General features: G+C 35.8%; 1 protein-coding gene across 3 annotated transcripts in view; it reads left to right on the top strand.

Annotated features, from left to right (window-relative positions):
* The window catches only part of BRDT (bromodomain testis associated), a 77,528-nt gene extending 76,681 nt beyond the window's left edge, over window positions 1-847 (top strand). For all 3 annotated transcript variants that reach the window (XM_082688674.1, XM_082688676.1, XM_082688675.1), the window contains exon 19: window positions 633-847. In XM_082688674.1, the coding sequence (XP_082544800.1) occupies window positions 633-701 (69 nt within the window). In that variant the 3' untranslated portion in view covers window positions 702-847. The remainder of the gene's footprint in view (window positions 1-632) is intronic.
* The last annotated feature ends 17,449 nt before the right edge of the window (window positions 848-18,296 follow it).

An 18,296-nucleotide genomic window follows, 5' to 3' on the forward strand; every position in this document is an offset into this window, starting at 1 on the left:
AGATGACTTAAGCAACTGAACCACCCAGGCACCCCTATTTTCTTTGTTTTAGACTTTTATTTACTTTAGCTTATTTTCAATGGCTTTTTAGCATTTAATGAACACCATTGTACTGAGTATTATACATGCATTTTGGTTTGATTTTCATAAATACCTATATATAAAATAAACTTGGTTAAATAATTTGCTCTAGGTTACACAGTAAGTGGCAGAATCCAGGAAAGTCTGCATTTTAATGTTACATATTATAATTTCCTAAAATAGTTAGAGATACTGATCCACTAAGAAAATAATTTTATATGTCTAGTGCTATGTTGGTTGTAGAGATAAATGAAACAATATAATCTCAGTTCATGTCCTTGTTAATATTCTGTCAACACTGAGAGTTTTATCTCTTATATGGAGAAGTGAAACTTGTTCTTAGTGTTCTTGTAATTTTATTTATCACATGAACAAGAGTTTAACAAAAGTCAGTATTTGAACAGAAATAGAAAATTACATAAACTCATTATGTTAAATAGTGTTCATGTTGTATAATCTGTTCTAAATGTTGTGTAATCATTTTTATATAGTTCTAACAAAGGCATAAGTTTTTTTAAAGTAATAATGAATTTTCTTCCTTCTTTCTACAGATGGCTGGTACCATTGATATGACTCTTCAAAGTGACATTATGACAATGTTTGAAAACAACTTTGATTAAAACTTACTAACCATCAACTTAAAATGGATGATATAAAAGATTAAAATGCATATGGTAAATGATTGATTTCAAACACCAAGATACCAATCTTATATTGTATTTTGACTGCTCTAAAATGATTAAACAGTTTTCACATATATTTTTAATAGCTATATGTTCATTTTCTAAATGGTATAATTTGCAGGGAATTATATTTTGGATCCCTAAAAATTGAATAAATTCCCAGATGTTATTCATTTTATAAATAATTGTCTGCTATGTATTATAGGCCCTTTGTAAGCAGTGAAGAACTAAAAGAGATAGCCCCTTCTTGTTTAAAAATGAAAAATATATAAAAGTGTACCAAAAACAGCCCCTGTTGAGTTTTTAACTTTTAAAACAAATGCCTCTCTGCCTTAAAATATTTAGGACCTCTAACAAATAATACTTGGGTTTTTTTGACCATTAGGCTACATAAAATTCTCTGCTGATCCTGTATCCAAAAGTTATATTGAAATTTGGTTTAAAGAGAATGTTACCTATGGTTTGGATAATGTTAAATTTGAGCAAAATAATAGCAATATTATGATGTAAGTTTCTATAGGAACTTATACAATTCTTATATGCATATGTGATACCAATGAATGTTTACATTTTTACTTAACTATGTAGTCTTTAAATGTGTAAATTATTTTTGTTTCATCATTCTCCAGTTGCAATTATGTATAAGTCATGTGTATCCACTTCATATATTTTAACGTTTTAGACTCTTGAAGTGTAACATGATTCAGGCCCCATTATGAAACCATCTAAAGTAAAAATTCAGAATGAGTGTGTATTATAGAGAGAAAGAGAAAAAGTTTCCTTGACTTCATTTGTTTTTATAATCAGTATAATTTTTTGAAATATCTAAACTACAGCCATTTAAAAAATATCATCTCTTGTGGCTAAAATGGTGGTGACACCTTCATGAAATATAGCTAGAATTAAAGTGGTAATCATACCCATTCAAGTATAGCTAATTTTTTTAAAAGATTTTATTTATTTATTTGAGATAGGGAGAGAGAACACAAGCCAGGGGGTGAGACAGAGGGAGAAGTAGTCTCCCCACTGAGCAGGAAGCCCTATATGGGGCTTGATCCCAGGATCCTGGGAGCATGACCTGACCCGAAGGCAGATGATAATAGACTGAGCCACCCAGGCACCTTTCTTCGCCTGTAGATATTTTTAAGCAAGGAATTAGTATGCATATACTAAGTAGTTTGCTTTGTTATTTTTCTAAAAGATCATTCATAGATTAGATCTATCTCTGTATATTCTAGCATATATATGAATATATATATATATATTTTTTAGGATGTACATAGTGGTTAGCTCTAGGTGATGGAATTACAGGGTGTTTGTGTTTTTCATTTAAGATATTACAGTGTTTTCTGGTTTTTAATATTAGGTAATACTTTAAGATCTGTGGGAAATTTTGCATTTTGAAGAGAGAATGAAAATAGTAAAGATTTACTTCTGTCAAGTACACATTAAATCTTTCAATAGCTGCTTTTAAACAACTAATAAAAACTGATGAATCAGTGAGCTTTGGCTACATCTGAAAAAAGAAAATTCAGTTTTATTGACATCTTCTTATATTAAAGAATAACGGCTTACTTAGGGTTTACCTAGTAACATTGGAGGAGCCCTGATAGAGAGCTGTGTTATGGTTATCACTGTTTTGTTTAACCAGCTTAACACTTTAACCTTCACTCTGTCAACAGACTTTTGATAGGTTAGTTGAAGTCAGTTTAGCAGAGAAAATATCAGTTTACATAACTCATCCTTCCTATAAATGCTTTTGTTCCTTATATTATGCTTAATTCCTATATCAAGTGTTGTGTTTTTTGTTTTGTTTTGTTTTTTGGCTTTTCAGAACTTCTTATGGAGTTTACTTCTGTTAACTTTATGTATGAAATACGGCATGTAACTTATTTGCCTTCAACTCAAGTCTGGTTTTGTGAGGACCCTTTTTTTGTCCACATATCTCACTACTCTCCAACTTCTAAAACTTTTTCATGGTGTTTTCTTGGTTTCTTGATCAGTCATCAGAAACATTCCCTATATGACCAAACTTACTGTTTGTTTCCCGCTCCTTTTTTTTTGGTACTTGAGTTGTTCTGGAAATGTGGACCCTGGAGCAGCTTCCTCAGCATCCTCTGAGAATGTTTAGAAATGCAAATTCTCAAACTTCAGAATTACTTAATCAGAAACTCTGGTGTAGGATTCAGCAGTCTTTTTAGTCGAATACTCCTTCCAGGTGATTCTAATACACACTAAAATTTGAGAACCACTACTCTGATGGAACCTGGGCTCTCTGCTGTAGGCTCTCATTTAGTGCCTGTTTCTTCTCACTAGTGTTTCTCTTAACCTTTGGGGTGACACTTGCAGACTATCCTCTCCTCTACCCCCTACCTTCTTCCCTAAAACCCCAGCTTAGGGTTTTTCATGATCATAAGACCATACCACCCTTAGTCATTTACCATCCCTGGTTCACTCCTTATTCCCCAAAGATTTTAGTCTCTCACTGTTTCTAATTGACACCTCAGTCCCTTGAACTCTCCTAATGATTTTAATAGCTAATCAACTTTAGCCATTCCTTTGTCATTGCCAATAATTTAAATTTTTTATTTAGTCTCAATTTCAGGCAAGCTTTTACTACTACCTATATTTTTCTAGCTTTCTCCAGATAATGGCTTTGACTCCAACAATCGTTAGACTTTGCTGTGACCTTACAGTCCATCAATCCTAGTACTGGTTTTACTTCTTTCCTTATGCAGGTTTGTTGTGCGCTATTATTCATAACCACTCCCTTACATAGACCCTCAATCCCATTGTTCCTTTCTTTGTTGTATTCACTTGGCAAAACTCAAATCCTTATTAAATCTGCCTGCCTGCTCTGCACCCATGAAGCTGTTTGTGATTACAGAAACACATGCAACCATGATAACCAGCCTCACTTCAAATTCACGAACATAAACTCAAGTTAGCCATAATGCTGCCCAGAAAGCTTACCTACCAAGGTAAAGATGGTAGGAAAGAGTTTTCTTTCCTTCCTATCCCAACTATTGAGATATCAAAACTTGTATAATATTCAGTCTCCTTTTAAAAGGATTTTATTTACTTATTCATGAGAGACAGACAGAGGGAGAAGCAGGCTCCCTGCTTAGTGTTGGAGCCTGACGCAGGGCTCCATCCCAGGACCCTGGGATCACGACCTGAGCTGAAGGAAGACTCTGAACCAACTGAGCCACCCAAGTGCCCCTATTTTTCATCTTTTCATGCTCATCCAAATATTGACATGTCAGGACTTTGAGGTGGTTGTTTTTACAAAAACACGATCCTTTATACATGTTACTTGGCAGTTGAGTTTTTCTTAATGTATCAGGAGCATCTGTCTAGGTCTTTAGATGGATAGAGATGGATTCATTCATTCTTTTCTTTTTTTTTTCATTTTTTAAAATTTAAATTCAGTTAACTAATATATAGTGTATTATTGGTTTTGGAGATAGAGGTCAGTGATTCATCAGTTTTATATAATACCCAGTGCTCGTTACATGATCTGTTCTCTTTTAAAAGGCTAAACAACATTCCTTAGAACAGACATATGTCATGATTTATATAATCCCCTGTTGATTCAGTTAATTCCAGTCTTTCTCTACTGAACAGTGCTGCAGTAAATATGCCGTGTATATAGCCTTACATAATTGTGCTATTTCTGAAGAGTAGAGCTACTCAAATGGGGTTGCTGGGTTAGAAGTTACAGTCAAAAGGAGTAGTTTTTATTTTAATAGGAGGTACCAAATGACTTTTCCAAAAAACATTAGATCAGGTCACATTCCTAGGAGTCTAAAAGCACCACTTTCCCATTATCCTCACCAGCATTGGATATTACTGCCTTCATTTTCTTTGTTAATCTAAATGAAAAGATTATAATCAGTTTTTTTGCTTTTTATCTACCGGACTTCAAATGGGTTGATCTTTTATCTGTTAGCTGTGTAACTTGCCTAATAACCAATATCCTTTAGAAATTCTTTTGGTTTATAAGTTTGTACAAAACCCCTTTTTTAGATGGTTTGGAAACATTTTTTCACAATCTACTGTTTGTCTTTTGAGATTTATTGCCTTTTTTCCATTAAAATTTTGAATTTTATGTAGTCGTATGTCTGGATTTTCCTTTATAGTATCTGGCTATTCTACCTTGTTTTGGATTGTATCTCCATGTCAAGATGATAAAGCAGTCTTTATTTTGCACTTAAAATCCAGTTAATTAATTTTTACACTAAGATTCCAGATGGATTAAAGACATTTTTATATACAGTAAGAGATAAGGAACTGCTTTTTTTAATAAATGAACTCTCAGTTATGCTGCTACAATTTACTTACTGCTCCTCTGAATTGCAGTAGTTGTCATTCTATGAGAAATTCATAATCACTTTGTTCAATTTTTAAAAATTCAGTGAAATTAAACATTAGAATTTTGATTGGGATTAGATTAGAATTAAATTTAGAGACCTGCCAATTTTATTTCTAGTATTACAAGTAAAACCAGCATGGGACCCATTTTTTAAGGCATTGCCATGCTTGGAGGCAGAAGCTCTCTTGGGAACATCTCTCCCATGCCCCCTCTGCACACATGCACACACATTAGTTGGGAGGAGAGCAGTAAGCGACAGATATTGGAGCTTTCTTGAGCTCAGATGCTAGGACCAGTGTTAACGTTAATTGCGCCATGGACCAGTATTGAAGAAGGTCTTCAAGAGGGTGAAGTGGCCCCAGGTTGGCTAGAGGCGTATGCAGGATCACCACAAATTAAGGTCCAGAAATCAGCTATCAAAGATGAATGATAGGAAAAAAGCTGCAGTGAGTGAGATTAACATAAACAATGAACAACACATAGAAATTACTCTTTTATCACCCTCTTCCCAGGAGTGAAGTAGACTAGCTATTTGTAAAATGTTTAAATAAGACTTTTGGAGGAAAATGAGCAGATTTGGAAAAAGTGAGGCTTCAGGAGGGCAAGTGTTACACTAAAAAACTCAATGGATTAAAACAAACACAAGTAAAGAGAAAATCTATGAGCTATATAACATTTACAAATAACTACCAGGACATTGCACAGACAAGGAGAAGGAAAAAAGATTGAGAGCAGGGATTTGCAGAATATACCCCACAGGTCAAATCCAGCTTGCTTGTTTTTAAATTACTTATTGGAAGACAAACATGTGTTCTTATATACTGTGTATGGCTGTTAGGTGCCATTATAATGGCAGAGTTCAGTAGGGATAACAGTCTGTGTGACCCTCAAAGCCTAAAATAACTACTCTGTAATCTCTTACAAAGTGTGTCAATCCCTGACCCACCTGACCTAGGATGAAATGAAATCTAATCATAGTCTTTGGAAGCAACAAAGAGGAGACCATGATTGTGGTTTTCTTAAAAATGTAAAATGAATCCTTTTATCCTTAAGTACAACTTATTAAGTAAGATAAAAAGAAATCCATACCTAAGACATTTTTCAGTGGCCTGAACAATACCATAAGCAAAGAGGATTTTGCAGTCAGAGAAATGGAGTTATCACCAAATAAATTTAAAAGAGTTAACCAGCAGCAGTGACCACCAGAAAGAGTGGAATTAAATCTTCAAAATTTTGACAGAAAAATAACTGTTGGCTTGAAATGTGGAGAAATTTTGGAGGGCTATGACTCCTCCAGTATTAAACATGCATGTGTTAATCGTGAAGTTTATTTTCTTACTGTGTATGTATATATAGCTTTTTTCTGCAGGATAATATCTCTTGATAATGCCCTTTTGGGCATAGTTGTCAATAACAATGTATGGCTGCTGCTGCTTCTTCTTTTTTTTTTTTTTTAAACAAAAAAATGTTCATAATGTTAGCATCTAGTTTTTTGTATTCTCTATGTCTGACTCATTTGTCATGGGAGAGCATGTGTTGATGAAAGTCTAAATGTGGTTAAATTTTTCTTCTGCGCGGGAAGAAAAAGCTATACATTTCACTGCTGGTTGCAGATTTCTTTCAGATTACATTCATTGGCTTGTATGTATACAATATGAAGAGTGATCTGAGGTAATTGTGCTGAACTTATGTTTATCCACTAGTCTTTGATTAAATAAAATTATCAGATTGGAATTCTATACTCAGAATTATTAAATTATTATAAGACTAATTATTAATTAGTGTCAATAATTAAAATATATTATAAAATTATTAAAACGAGGATGAAATAAATGAAAGTTTACCACAAAATGTTTTCCCCTAAAGGAAATGTATAAGGGGTATTCCATTTGGTAATATGGTAATTTGAGAGGCCCTATTCCTTCTAATAATTATGCCACCTGGAACACAGTCTCTAAAACTGATGGAGCACAGAAGATAGGATGACACTGGATGCTGTTAAGGGCCAGACTTGGAGCGAGACTTAAACTTCTCGTACTCTTATCCCTCTGGCCAGAACCCACTTGGTCATATACCTGACTGCAGGTCTGGAAAAATTCAGAGCAGCACGTGAATAGTAGTAATTCTCCACCATACACAGGTATTTCACTTGAGAGGAAATTCATATAGCTAATAAATATAAAAAGATGCTCAACCTTGTGCAACAGATGATATGAGGCCATAGAAAATATCAATTTTTACCCAACAAATTAGCACAAATGATGTCGCATTATCCATTATTGGAGAGGATCAATGGGAACTCATATCCTGCTATGGGGGAGTGTAAGTAGATACTACCAGTTTATAACTAACAATAGAATCACTTTTTTTTTTAAAGTACCTATGGAACATTCACCAAAATACTATATATCCTGGGTCATGAAACTAATTTAAAAGAATTGAAATTATATAGAGTATTTTTTTGTCATTAGTAGTATCAGATCACAAATAAATAATAGACAATAGGAAAGTCACTAAACAAATTAATATACTTAATAATTTGTGGATCAATAGGAAATCGTATAAGAAAATTAAACACAGAAACGAATGACTTATCAACATACAACATACCGAAATGTGTGGAATGCTGCTGAAAGAGTACTGATAGAGAAATTCAGAAGTGTCAAGTGCTTGCATTAGAAACAACAAAAAGTCAAATCAATAATCTTAGTTTCTAACTAAACAACCTAAAACATATCCAAAACAGGACAAGAGCAGAGATTAATCAAATTGAAAAAGAAAATCGATGAAACAAAAAGCTAGTGGTTGAGGGAGGAAACATAGTCGTTGAGTTTTTTTCTTTGTTTTTTTTTTCTTTTAAGTTTTATTTATAAATTTAAATAATTTAAATTATAAATTGTAATTCAAGGGAGACAAACCATATAAGACTCTTAATTGCAAGGGGATGCCTGGGTGGCTCAGTTTGTTAAGCAGCTGCCTTCGGCTCAGGTCATGATCCCAGCGTCCTGGGATCGAGTCCCACATCGGGCTCCTTGCTTGGCGGGAAGCCTGCTTCTCCCTCTGCCTCTGCCTGCCACTCTGTCTGCCTGTGCTTGCTCTCGCTTCTCTCTCTATGACAAATAAATAAAATCTTAAAAAAAAAAAAAAAAGACTCTTAATTGCAGGAAACACGGTTGCTGGAAGGGGTGGGAGTGGGAGGGATGGGGTGACAGGGTGATGGATACTAGGGAGGATATGTGCTTCGGTGAGCACTGTGGATTGTGTAAGACTGATGAATCACAGACCTGTACCCCTGAAACAAATAATACATTATGTGTTAAAAAATTATAATTCATAATTTAGAAGCTCCTGAAAAAGAAATCCAAGCCCATATGATTTCACTGGAGGATAATACCAAACATTCAAAGGATTAACACTAATTTAAGACAGTATCTTCCAGAAAATCTATTCTGTCTTCCAGAACTTGGTCTATCCTGTAATTCTTGTCAACAGAACATTTTTTAAAAGATTTTAGTTTCAAGTAATCTCTACACCCAATGTGGGCTTGAACTTGCAACCTCAAGATCAAGAGTTACATGCTCTACTGACTGAGCTGGCCAGCCACACTACAACAGGACAAATTTTATCAGCAGGAAGAAGGAACACTTCCCAACTCAATTTTAAAAGGCCAGTATTACCCTGATAACTAGAACCAAAGAAATTAGAAAAAAAAAAAAAAAACACCAAAAAACTACAGGCCAGTATCTCCTAATGAATTTAGACACAAAAATCTTCAACAAATAGTAGCAAACTAAATCCCACAATGTATGAAATTAATTATATACCGTGACTAAGTGATTTATTCCCAGTATCCAAAGCTGTTTCAACATTGGAAAATTAATCAGTGTAATTCAAAATCCAACCCACATTCATGATAAAAAAAAAAACAAAACACCTCAGTAAGTTTTTCAGGGAAATTACTTCAGTTTAATATGGAGCATCCTACAGTAAGGAGCATGGCAAGGATATCCACTCTCCCCATTCTTACTCAACATAATACTAGAAATTCCACCCAACGCCTCTGTGTGGCTCAGTGGGTTAAGTATCTGACTCTTGATTTTGAATCAGGTCATGATCTCAGGATTGGGAGATCAAGCCCTGGGTTGAGCTCTGTTCTGGGCACAGAGCCTCCTTTAGATTCTCTCCCCACTCTTTCCCCTACCTCTCTATCTCTCTCCTTCTCTAAAAAAATAAAATAAAATTGGGGGCCTGGGTGATTCAGTCAATTAACCATCTGTCTTCCGCTCAGATCATGATCCCACAGTCCTGGGATGGAGTCCTGCATGGGGCTCCCAGATCAACGAGGAAACTCTTTTCCCTCTCCCTCTGCCACTCACCCCACTTGTGCTCTCTTGCACGCATTCTGTCAAATAAATTAATAAAAAACTAAAGTAAATAAAAGTAAATGGCAACAGCATTTCACCATAGGCTATGGCCTTTATTTTTTTGTTTTAAACTAATTTTTAAGCAGTTTCTGAATCAATTTAGCTTTCAGGAATAGCTGCTGAATTTTTGCACATGATTTTCTACATAGAAAATCCCAAGAAATCTACAAAAAAAAAAAAAAACCCTTACAATTAATAAATGATTTAGGCAAGGTCACAGGATACAGTATAAACATACAAAAATCAACCTGATCTCTATTCTGATCTCTATTACTAATAAGTATATGGCAACTTAGAAGATTACATATATAATCATTTCAAAGAATATGAAATACTTAGGTAAATGTTGAACATATGTTCATATATACAGGATCTATATGCTGAAAATTATAAAATGCTTATGGAAGAGTTAGAGAAGAAAGACTGACATAGGTATATTGCATGCATAGATTGGAGGACTCAACATAGGAAAGATTCAGTTCTCAAACTGATCTGGTTTAACACACATCCTATCAAAATCCCAGGAAAAATTTTCACAAACATAGGCTTATTCTAAAACTTAGACTGAATGGCAAAGGCATTAGAATAAACAATACTGACAAAAAACAAAGTGAGAAGAATCATTCTGTATGATAATAAGACTTACTATAAAGCTACAATAATCAAGAAAATGTATTCGTGAAGCAGTAGACCCCGGACTAAAGAACTCAGAAAAAGACCCCCACAAATAGCTGATGTGATTTTTGACAAAGGTGCAGTTCAGTGGAGAAAGGACAGCCTGTTTGACAAATGGTGCTGGAGCATCCATAAGCAAAAAAAAAAAAAAAAAAAAAAAAAAAAAAAAATCTCAACTTAAATCTTACATCTTATCCAAAAATTAACTCAAAATTGGTCATGGGTTTATTTATTTATTTTTAAAGGGTCATGTGTTTAGAAGTAACATATAAAACTATGAAACTTTTAGAAAAAAAAGATAAAAATCTTTAGATTGTGTGATTAGGCAGAAAGGCTTTAGACTTGATACCAAAAGTTTGATCCAAAAAATGAAAAGACTAATAAGTTGGACCTCATCAAAATTAAGACTTTTGCTCTGTGAAAAGGTAAACTACAGATTAGGAAAATACTTGCCAACCACATATCTGACATGAAAGAGCATATGAGAATATATTAAAAACTCTCAAAACTCAACAAAGAAACAATTTAATTAGATGGGCAAAAATATGAGCAAAATTTACCAAAGAGGATATACATATGGCAAGCACACATATAGAAACATTTTCACCATTGCTAGTAGCCATCAGTAACATATAAATTTAAACCATAATGAGATATCAGTACACACCTATCAGGAAGGTTTAAAGCAAAAAATAGTGACTCTACAAAATGCCCGCAAGGGTGCAGAGAAACTGGATCATTCATACATTTCCAGTGAGAATGTGAAATGGTATTCATCCACATAAGAAATCAGTTGTCACTTCTTGGGGCACATGGGTGGCTCAGTGGGTTAATAAGCTGCTGCTTTCGACTCAGGTCATGATTTCAGGGTCCTGGGATCAAGTCCCACATCGGGCTCTCTGCTCAGCAGGCAGCCTGCTTCCCTCTCTCTCTCTCTGCCTGCCTCTCTGCCTACTTGTGATCTCTCTCCGTCAAATAAAAAAATGAAAAATCTTAAAAAAAAAAAAGTAATCAGTTGTCACTTCTTACAAACAAAACATACAAAGCCATATGACCCAGGCATGCCTGGGTGGCTCATTTGATTAAATGTCTGCCTTTGGCTTAGGTCATGATCCTGGGGTCCTGGGATCAAGCCTTGTATCGGGCTCCTTGCTTAGCAAGGAGTCTGCTTCTCCCTCTTCCTCTGCTACTCCCCCTCCACTCATGCTCTCTCTCACTTGCTCTTGCTCTCTCTCAAATAAATAAAATCTTTTAAAAAATTAAAATAAAAAAAAAACGAAGCCATATGACCCAGTAATCGTACTACTGGACATTTATCCCAGATACACGAAAACTTACAGTTACACAAAAACCTATACACAATTGTTCATAGCAACTTTATTTTTACTAGCCAAAAACTCAAACAACTTAGATGCCATTCAATAGGTGAATGGTTAACAAATTATAGTATATACATAATTTGAAATACTAATCAGCAAAAATGAATGAACTGTTGATACTTGCAATAACTTGAATTTATAGGGAATTATGCTTTGTGAAAAAAACTAAGTCCAAACATTACCTACTTTATGGTTTCACTTACATAACATTTTTGAAGTGACAAAATTTTAGAAATGAAGAACAAATTAGTGGTACCAGGGGTGAGGGACAAGCTATGACTGTGGTTATAAAAGGACAACATAAGACATCCCTTTAGTTATGGAGCTGTTCTGTATACTTGACTTTGGTGGTGGGTCCACAAAGCTACATATATAACAAAATTATAAAGTGTGATGGACACTAAAGTTTACACAGTTTCTCTATTTCTCATGCCTGCGTATAAATTTCCGATCATCTCATTTAAAATTTCAATTTGAAAATGGGAATACTCAAAATTTTTAAATGCACAAAATTTATTTTGGTAATCATTCCACAATCTATATACATATATCAAATCATTATGTCATACAGCTAAAACTAATACAATGATATATGTCAATTACATCCAGTTTTTATTTTTACTTTTTTAAATTATTTTTTTTAATTACTTATTTGACAGAGAGAGAGATCACAAGTAAGCCAGAGAGGCAGGCAGAAAGAGAGGGAGAAGCAGGCTTCCCGCTGAGCAGAGAGCCCCATCCAGGACTCGATCACAGGACCCTGAGATCAACACCCAAGTCGAAGGCAGAGGCTTAACCCACTGAGCCACTCAGTTGCCCTACATCCAGTTTTTAAAAATCAGGAAATTTGGGCTTCCACTTGGGATTTAGAAAGCTGGAAAAGCATTTCTCCCACCACTATAACAAACACAAAAGCCAGAAAGTCTTTAAATTCACATTTCTTTTTTTTTTTTTTTTAAAGATTTTATTTATTTATTTGACAGACAGAGATCACAAGTAGGCAGAGAGGCAGGCAGAGAGAGAGAGAGAGAGAGAGAGAGAGAGAAGCAGGCTTCCTGCGGAGCAGGGAGCCTGATGCGGGGCTCGATCCCAGGACCCTGAGATCATGACCCGAGCCGAAGGCAGCAGCCCAAACCACTGAGCCACCCAGGCGCCCCTAAATTCACATTTCTTAAATTAATCTGAAGGCTGAGATTACAGGGTAACCAAAACCTGAAATTTAAGGTAAGACGAATGCATCAAAAGAGAGACAGGACATAAGTACTGGTTTACCTGAGGCAGATGTCTCCAAATGCTATACAATCCAGTAACAAAAACACAATCAAACAAAATTATCTAAAAATAACAAATCCCTAAAGACTGGCTATGGGCTAGTTGAGAATATGGAACCCCTGACAGCACAAGAGCAATTTGTCGCAACGTGTAGATTCTTCTTCTCTGCAGAACTCATTAGGACTTAGAAGAAGATGAGGTTCTGAGAAAGCTAGCCTCCTGATGCAGGCCTGGAAAAGAATAGCACCAGATGTAGGAAAAGCATAAAGGCTTCTCCAGATCCTTCTTCCCTGTCTTCCTTAAGGAATATAAGCCTGAAGCTTTCTGGTTGAGGAAGAACAAACTCTGTCACCTATCTAGGGCACTGATGAAGACCTATTGCAGCTGGTGGGTGGAGGGGAGAGTGGGTGGGCAGAGGAAACAGAAATAAACCCTCTATTCTAGGACAGGGGCAGGAAATACATCATGGATCCAGACAATTAGAGAGTCCCTGTCACTGGGTACAGGAAAAGATCATTGGGAAGATCCCACCCTGATATCCAATATACCCCAATATCCTGATATCCTTAGCACCTGTCTGCGAGGCTGAATCAGACACCAGAGAATGCCCCTCTACCCCCTGCCCTTCCTACCTCCAGGGTAATAAGCATTCAGTAATGAAAGCAGTCTACTACTATCAGAATAGCAAAAGCATGGAGAGAGACCATCTCTGTATTACTTATCACTAAGCATAAATGAAGACTTAAAGATAAGCATGTAGCAAAACAAACAAAAGCTGGAAAGAATTTATTGTCAGCAGACCTATTCTAAAAGAAGCTTAAAGGAAGTTCTCTGGTGGAAGAAATATGACACCAGACAGAGACGTGTACCTATATAATGAATGAAGAATGCTGAGAATGGCATAAATGGAGGTAATATCAAATTCATTTTATCTTATTTATAAATGCCCCAAAATATAACTGTCTAAAGAAAAATAGCATTGATAGATCTGAAAGAAAGAAAGAAAGAAAGAAAGAAAGAAAGAAAGAAAGAAAGAAAGAAAGACAAAGAAAGAGAAATCCATCATTACAGAAAGATTTTAACATTCTTCTCTCAGTAGTTGATAGAACAAGTAGACAGAAAATCCATAAGGTTCCTAACAGTCCTGGACAGCATTGCCAAAAAATTTATTAATTAACATTTATACTGCACTCCAGATAACAACTTTTCAAATGCAGTTGGAACATTCACCAAAATAGATCATATTCAGAGACATAGAGCAAATCTTGATAAATTTAAAAGAACAGGTAATTTTAAAGGTAAACTCTTGGAACATACCATATTTAAGCTAGAAATTAACAAGAAAAATGTACCAGTAAAATTGTCCAAAATATTTGGAAATTAAGCCATAAATTCAATGACTTAAATGAAATGCATAAAATTCTTAAGAGACACAAACTGGCAAAAGATCGCCTGGATAGTCCTATAACTTGTAAATAGATTGAATTATTATTTTTAAAAAGATTTTATTTATTATTTGTCAGAGAGAGAGAGAGAGTATGCACAAGCAGGGGGAGAAGCAGACAGAGGGAAAAGAGGCTTCCCACTGAGCAAGGGGCCCAATACTGACTCAATCCCAGGACCATGGGATCATCACCTGAGCTAAAGGCATCCATTTAACCTGCTGAGCCATCCAGGTGTCCCTGATTGAATTATATATTAAAACCTTAAAAAAAAAAAAGAATTAAAAAAACAACTTGAGATCTAAATGGCTCTTTTTTTGTTTTTTTTTTAAGAATTCTACCAAACACTTAAGGAAGAAATAATATCAATTTTATATAAATTCCTCTGAAATGTATAAGAAGATAAGAAATACAGATGCAAAAATCATCAACCAAATATTAACAATTTGATTTCAGCAATATATAAAAAAATATAGTACTTCATGGGGTGCCTGGGTGGCTTAGTGGGTTAAAGCCTCTGCCTTCAGCTCAAATCATGATCTCAGGGTCCTGGGATTGAGCCCTGCATTGAGCTCTCTGCTCAGCAGGAGCCTGCTTCTTCCTCTCTCTCTGCCTGACTCTCTGCCTACTTATGATCTCTCTCTCTCTCTGTCAAATAAATTTTTAAAAATCTTTAAAAAATATATATAGTACTTCATGGCAAAGTAGGGTTTAATCTGGGAATGGAATGTTGGTTCAACATCCAAAAAACTTTATATGTAGAGACTCTTAAATATAGGAAACAAATTGAAGGTTGCTGGAGGGGAGGTTGGTGGGGTGATGGGGTAACTGTGTGGTGGACATTAAGGAGGGCACTTGATGTAATGAGCACTGGGTATTATATGCATGCAACTGATGAATCACTAAATTCTACCTCTAAATAATAATATACTGTATGTTAATTAAATTGAATTTAAATAAAAAATGAACAGTTTATATGTAATTACATTAAAGGTTAAAGAGGAAAAACATTATCTCAAGAAAAGCAAATGCCCTTTGACAAAATTCAACCTCAATTTATTTAAAAAAATCTCAGGAGCGCCTGGGTGGCTCAGTGGGTTAAAGCCCCTGCCTTTGGCTCAGGTCATGATCCCAGGGTTCTGGTATCGAGCCTCACATTGGGCTCTCTCCTCAGCGGGGAGCCTGCTTCTTCCTCTCTCTCTGCCTGCCTCTCTGCCTACTTGTGATTTCTGTCAAATAAATAATAAATAAAATCTTTAAAAAAAAATCTCAGAAACTAGAAATAGAAAAGAACTTCCTCAACATGATAAATGGCATCTTTAGCTAATACTATGCTTAATGTTGAAAGACTGAATGCCTTCCCATGAAGATCAGAAATAAGGTAAAAATGTCCATTCTCACTACTCTATTCATTATTGTACTGGAGGTCCTAGCCAGTGCAATACAGCAAGAAAAAGAAATAAAAGAAAAAGGTCAGAGTCAAGATGGCGGGGAAGTAGCAGGCTGAGACAACATCAGGTAGCAGGAGATCAGCTAGATAGCTTATCAAACCACTGTGGACACCTACAAATCCAACAGGAGATTGAAGAGAAGAAGAGCAATAATTCTAGAAATAGAAAATTCACCACTTTCTGAAAGATAGGACCTGTAGAGAAGTGAATCCAAAGCAACGGGAAGATAGACTGCGGGGGGAGGGGCCAGTTCCTGGCAATCGGTGGAACAATGAAGCACAAAAGCAGGACTTTTAAAAGTTTGCTCCACTGAAGGACATCGCTCTAGAGGCTAAACTGGGGTGAAGTCCACGCGGGGTCAGCGTGGCCTCAGGTCCTGCAGGGTCACAGAAGGATGGGGGTGTCTGAGTGTCGCAGAGCTCGCAGGTATTAGAGCGGGGAAGCCGGCTACAGAGACAGAGCTGAGAAATGAGCTCTCAACCCGGGGTTATCTTGAACCCATCACAGGCTGGGTGAGCTCAGAGTACAGCCGGAGGCCAGGGAGACAGGAGTGAATGAGTGCTTTTCTCCAAGTGCGGCCAGAGACCAGGAAGTCAGGAGTGATTGAGCACTTTTCTCTGAGGGTGCACTGAGGAGTGGAGCCCTGAGCTCTTGGCTCCTCTGGGCTGGAGATTGGGAGGCTGCCATTTTCATTCCCGACCTCTGGAACTCTACGGAAAATATTCAGGGAACAAAAGCTCCCGAAGGCGAACCCGATCGCATTACTTAGCCTGGACCCTGGTAAGGGCGATGCAATTCCGCCTTGGGCAAAGACATTTGAGAATCACTACAACAGGCTCCTCCCCCAGAAAATCAACAGGAAATCCAGCCAAGACCATGTTCACTTACCAAGGAGAACAGCAGAATTCCAGAGAAGTAGAAAGCAAAGCATGGAATTTATGGCTTTCTCCCCATGATTCTTCAGTCTTGCAGTTAATTAATTTTTTTTATTTTATTTTTTATTCTTCTGCTAAATTTTTTTTAACTTTTACCCTTTCCTCTTTTAACATTTTTTACTAGTTTATATTAACAATACCTTTCATTAAAAAAATATCTTTTTTGAAACTTCATTATTATATATTTTATCCTTCATTGTATCTAATTTTATTTTTTGTATACACATAGGGTTTATTCTTCTAAAAAATGTTGGGTACAACTTCTTCTAATAGATCAAAATATACCCTAAATCTAGCTCTGGGCTTGTTCTAGTCTCCAGCCCGAGCAAATTCTCTCTGCTTTCTTTCTCTTTGTTCTCCCAACCAACTTACTTTATCAACTCCTTTTTTAGAAATTTAAAAAAAATTCTTTTTCATCTTTATAGGCATATTCCATCTCTTCATTGTGTTTACCCTTATATATGTTTTTCATTCTTTAAAATTTGGGGAGGTAGTTTCTTCTAAGAAACCAAAATACTCCCAAAATTAAGTGGGTGACCCTGTTCTAGTCACCAGTCTAATATATATATATATATATATATATATATATATATATATATCTTTTTTATATTTTTTTCTTTGTTTTCTTTTTTAACTTTTTTTTTCTGAACTTCTTTTTATCCCCTTTCTCCCCTCCACTATTTAGCATCTCTTCTGATTTGGTTAAAACACAGTTTCCTGGGGTCTTTGCCACCCTTTTAGCATTTTATTTGATCCTTCATATATTCCTATCTGGACAAAATGACAAGGCGGAAAAAATCACCACAAAAAACAAAAAACAAACAAACAAACAAAAAAACCACCAAGAGGCAGCACTGAAGGCTAGGGACCTAATCAATACGGACATTGGTAATATCTCAGATCTAGAGTTCAGAATGACGATTCTCAAGGTTCTAGCTGGGCTCGAAAAAGGCATGGAAGATATTAGAGAAACCCTCTCTGGAGAGATAAAATCTCTTTCTGAAGAAATAAAAGAACTAAAATCTAACCAAGTTGAAATTAAAAGGCTATTAATGAGGTGCAATAAAAAATGGAGGCTCTTACTGCTAGGATAAATGAGGCAGAAGAAGAATTAGTGATATAGAAGACCAAATGACAGAGAATAAAGAAGCTAAGCAAAAGAGAGACAAACAAATACTGGACCACGAGGGGAGAGATAAGTGACACCATAAGACAAAACAGCATTAGAATAATTGGGATTCCAGAAGAAGAAGAAAGACAGAGGGGAGCAGAAGGTATATTGGAGAGATTATTGTAAAGAATTTCCCTAATACGGCAAAGGGAACAAGCATCAAAATCCAGGAGGTGCAGAGAGCCCCCCTCAAAATCAACAAGAATAGGTCCACTCCCCGTCACCTAATAGTAAAATTTACAAGTCTTAGTGACAAAGAGAAAATCCTGAAAGCAGCCCAGGAAAAGAAGTCTGTAGCATACGATGGTAAAAATATTGGATTGGCAGCGGACTTATCCACAGAGACCTGGCAGGCCAGAAAGAACTGCATGGTATATTCAGAGCACTAAATGAGAAAAACATGCAGCC

The sequence above is a fragment of the Mustela nivalis genome (assembly GCF_964662115.1).
Source record: "Mustela nivalis genome assembly, chromosome: 10".
In the NCBI taxonomy this organism is placed as follows: Eukaryota; Metazoa; Chordata; class Mammalia; order Carnivora; family Mustelidae; genus Mustela; species Mustela nivalis.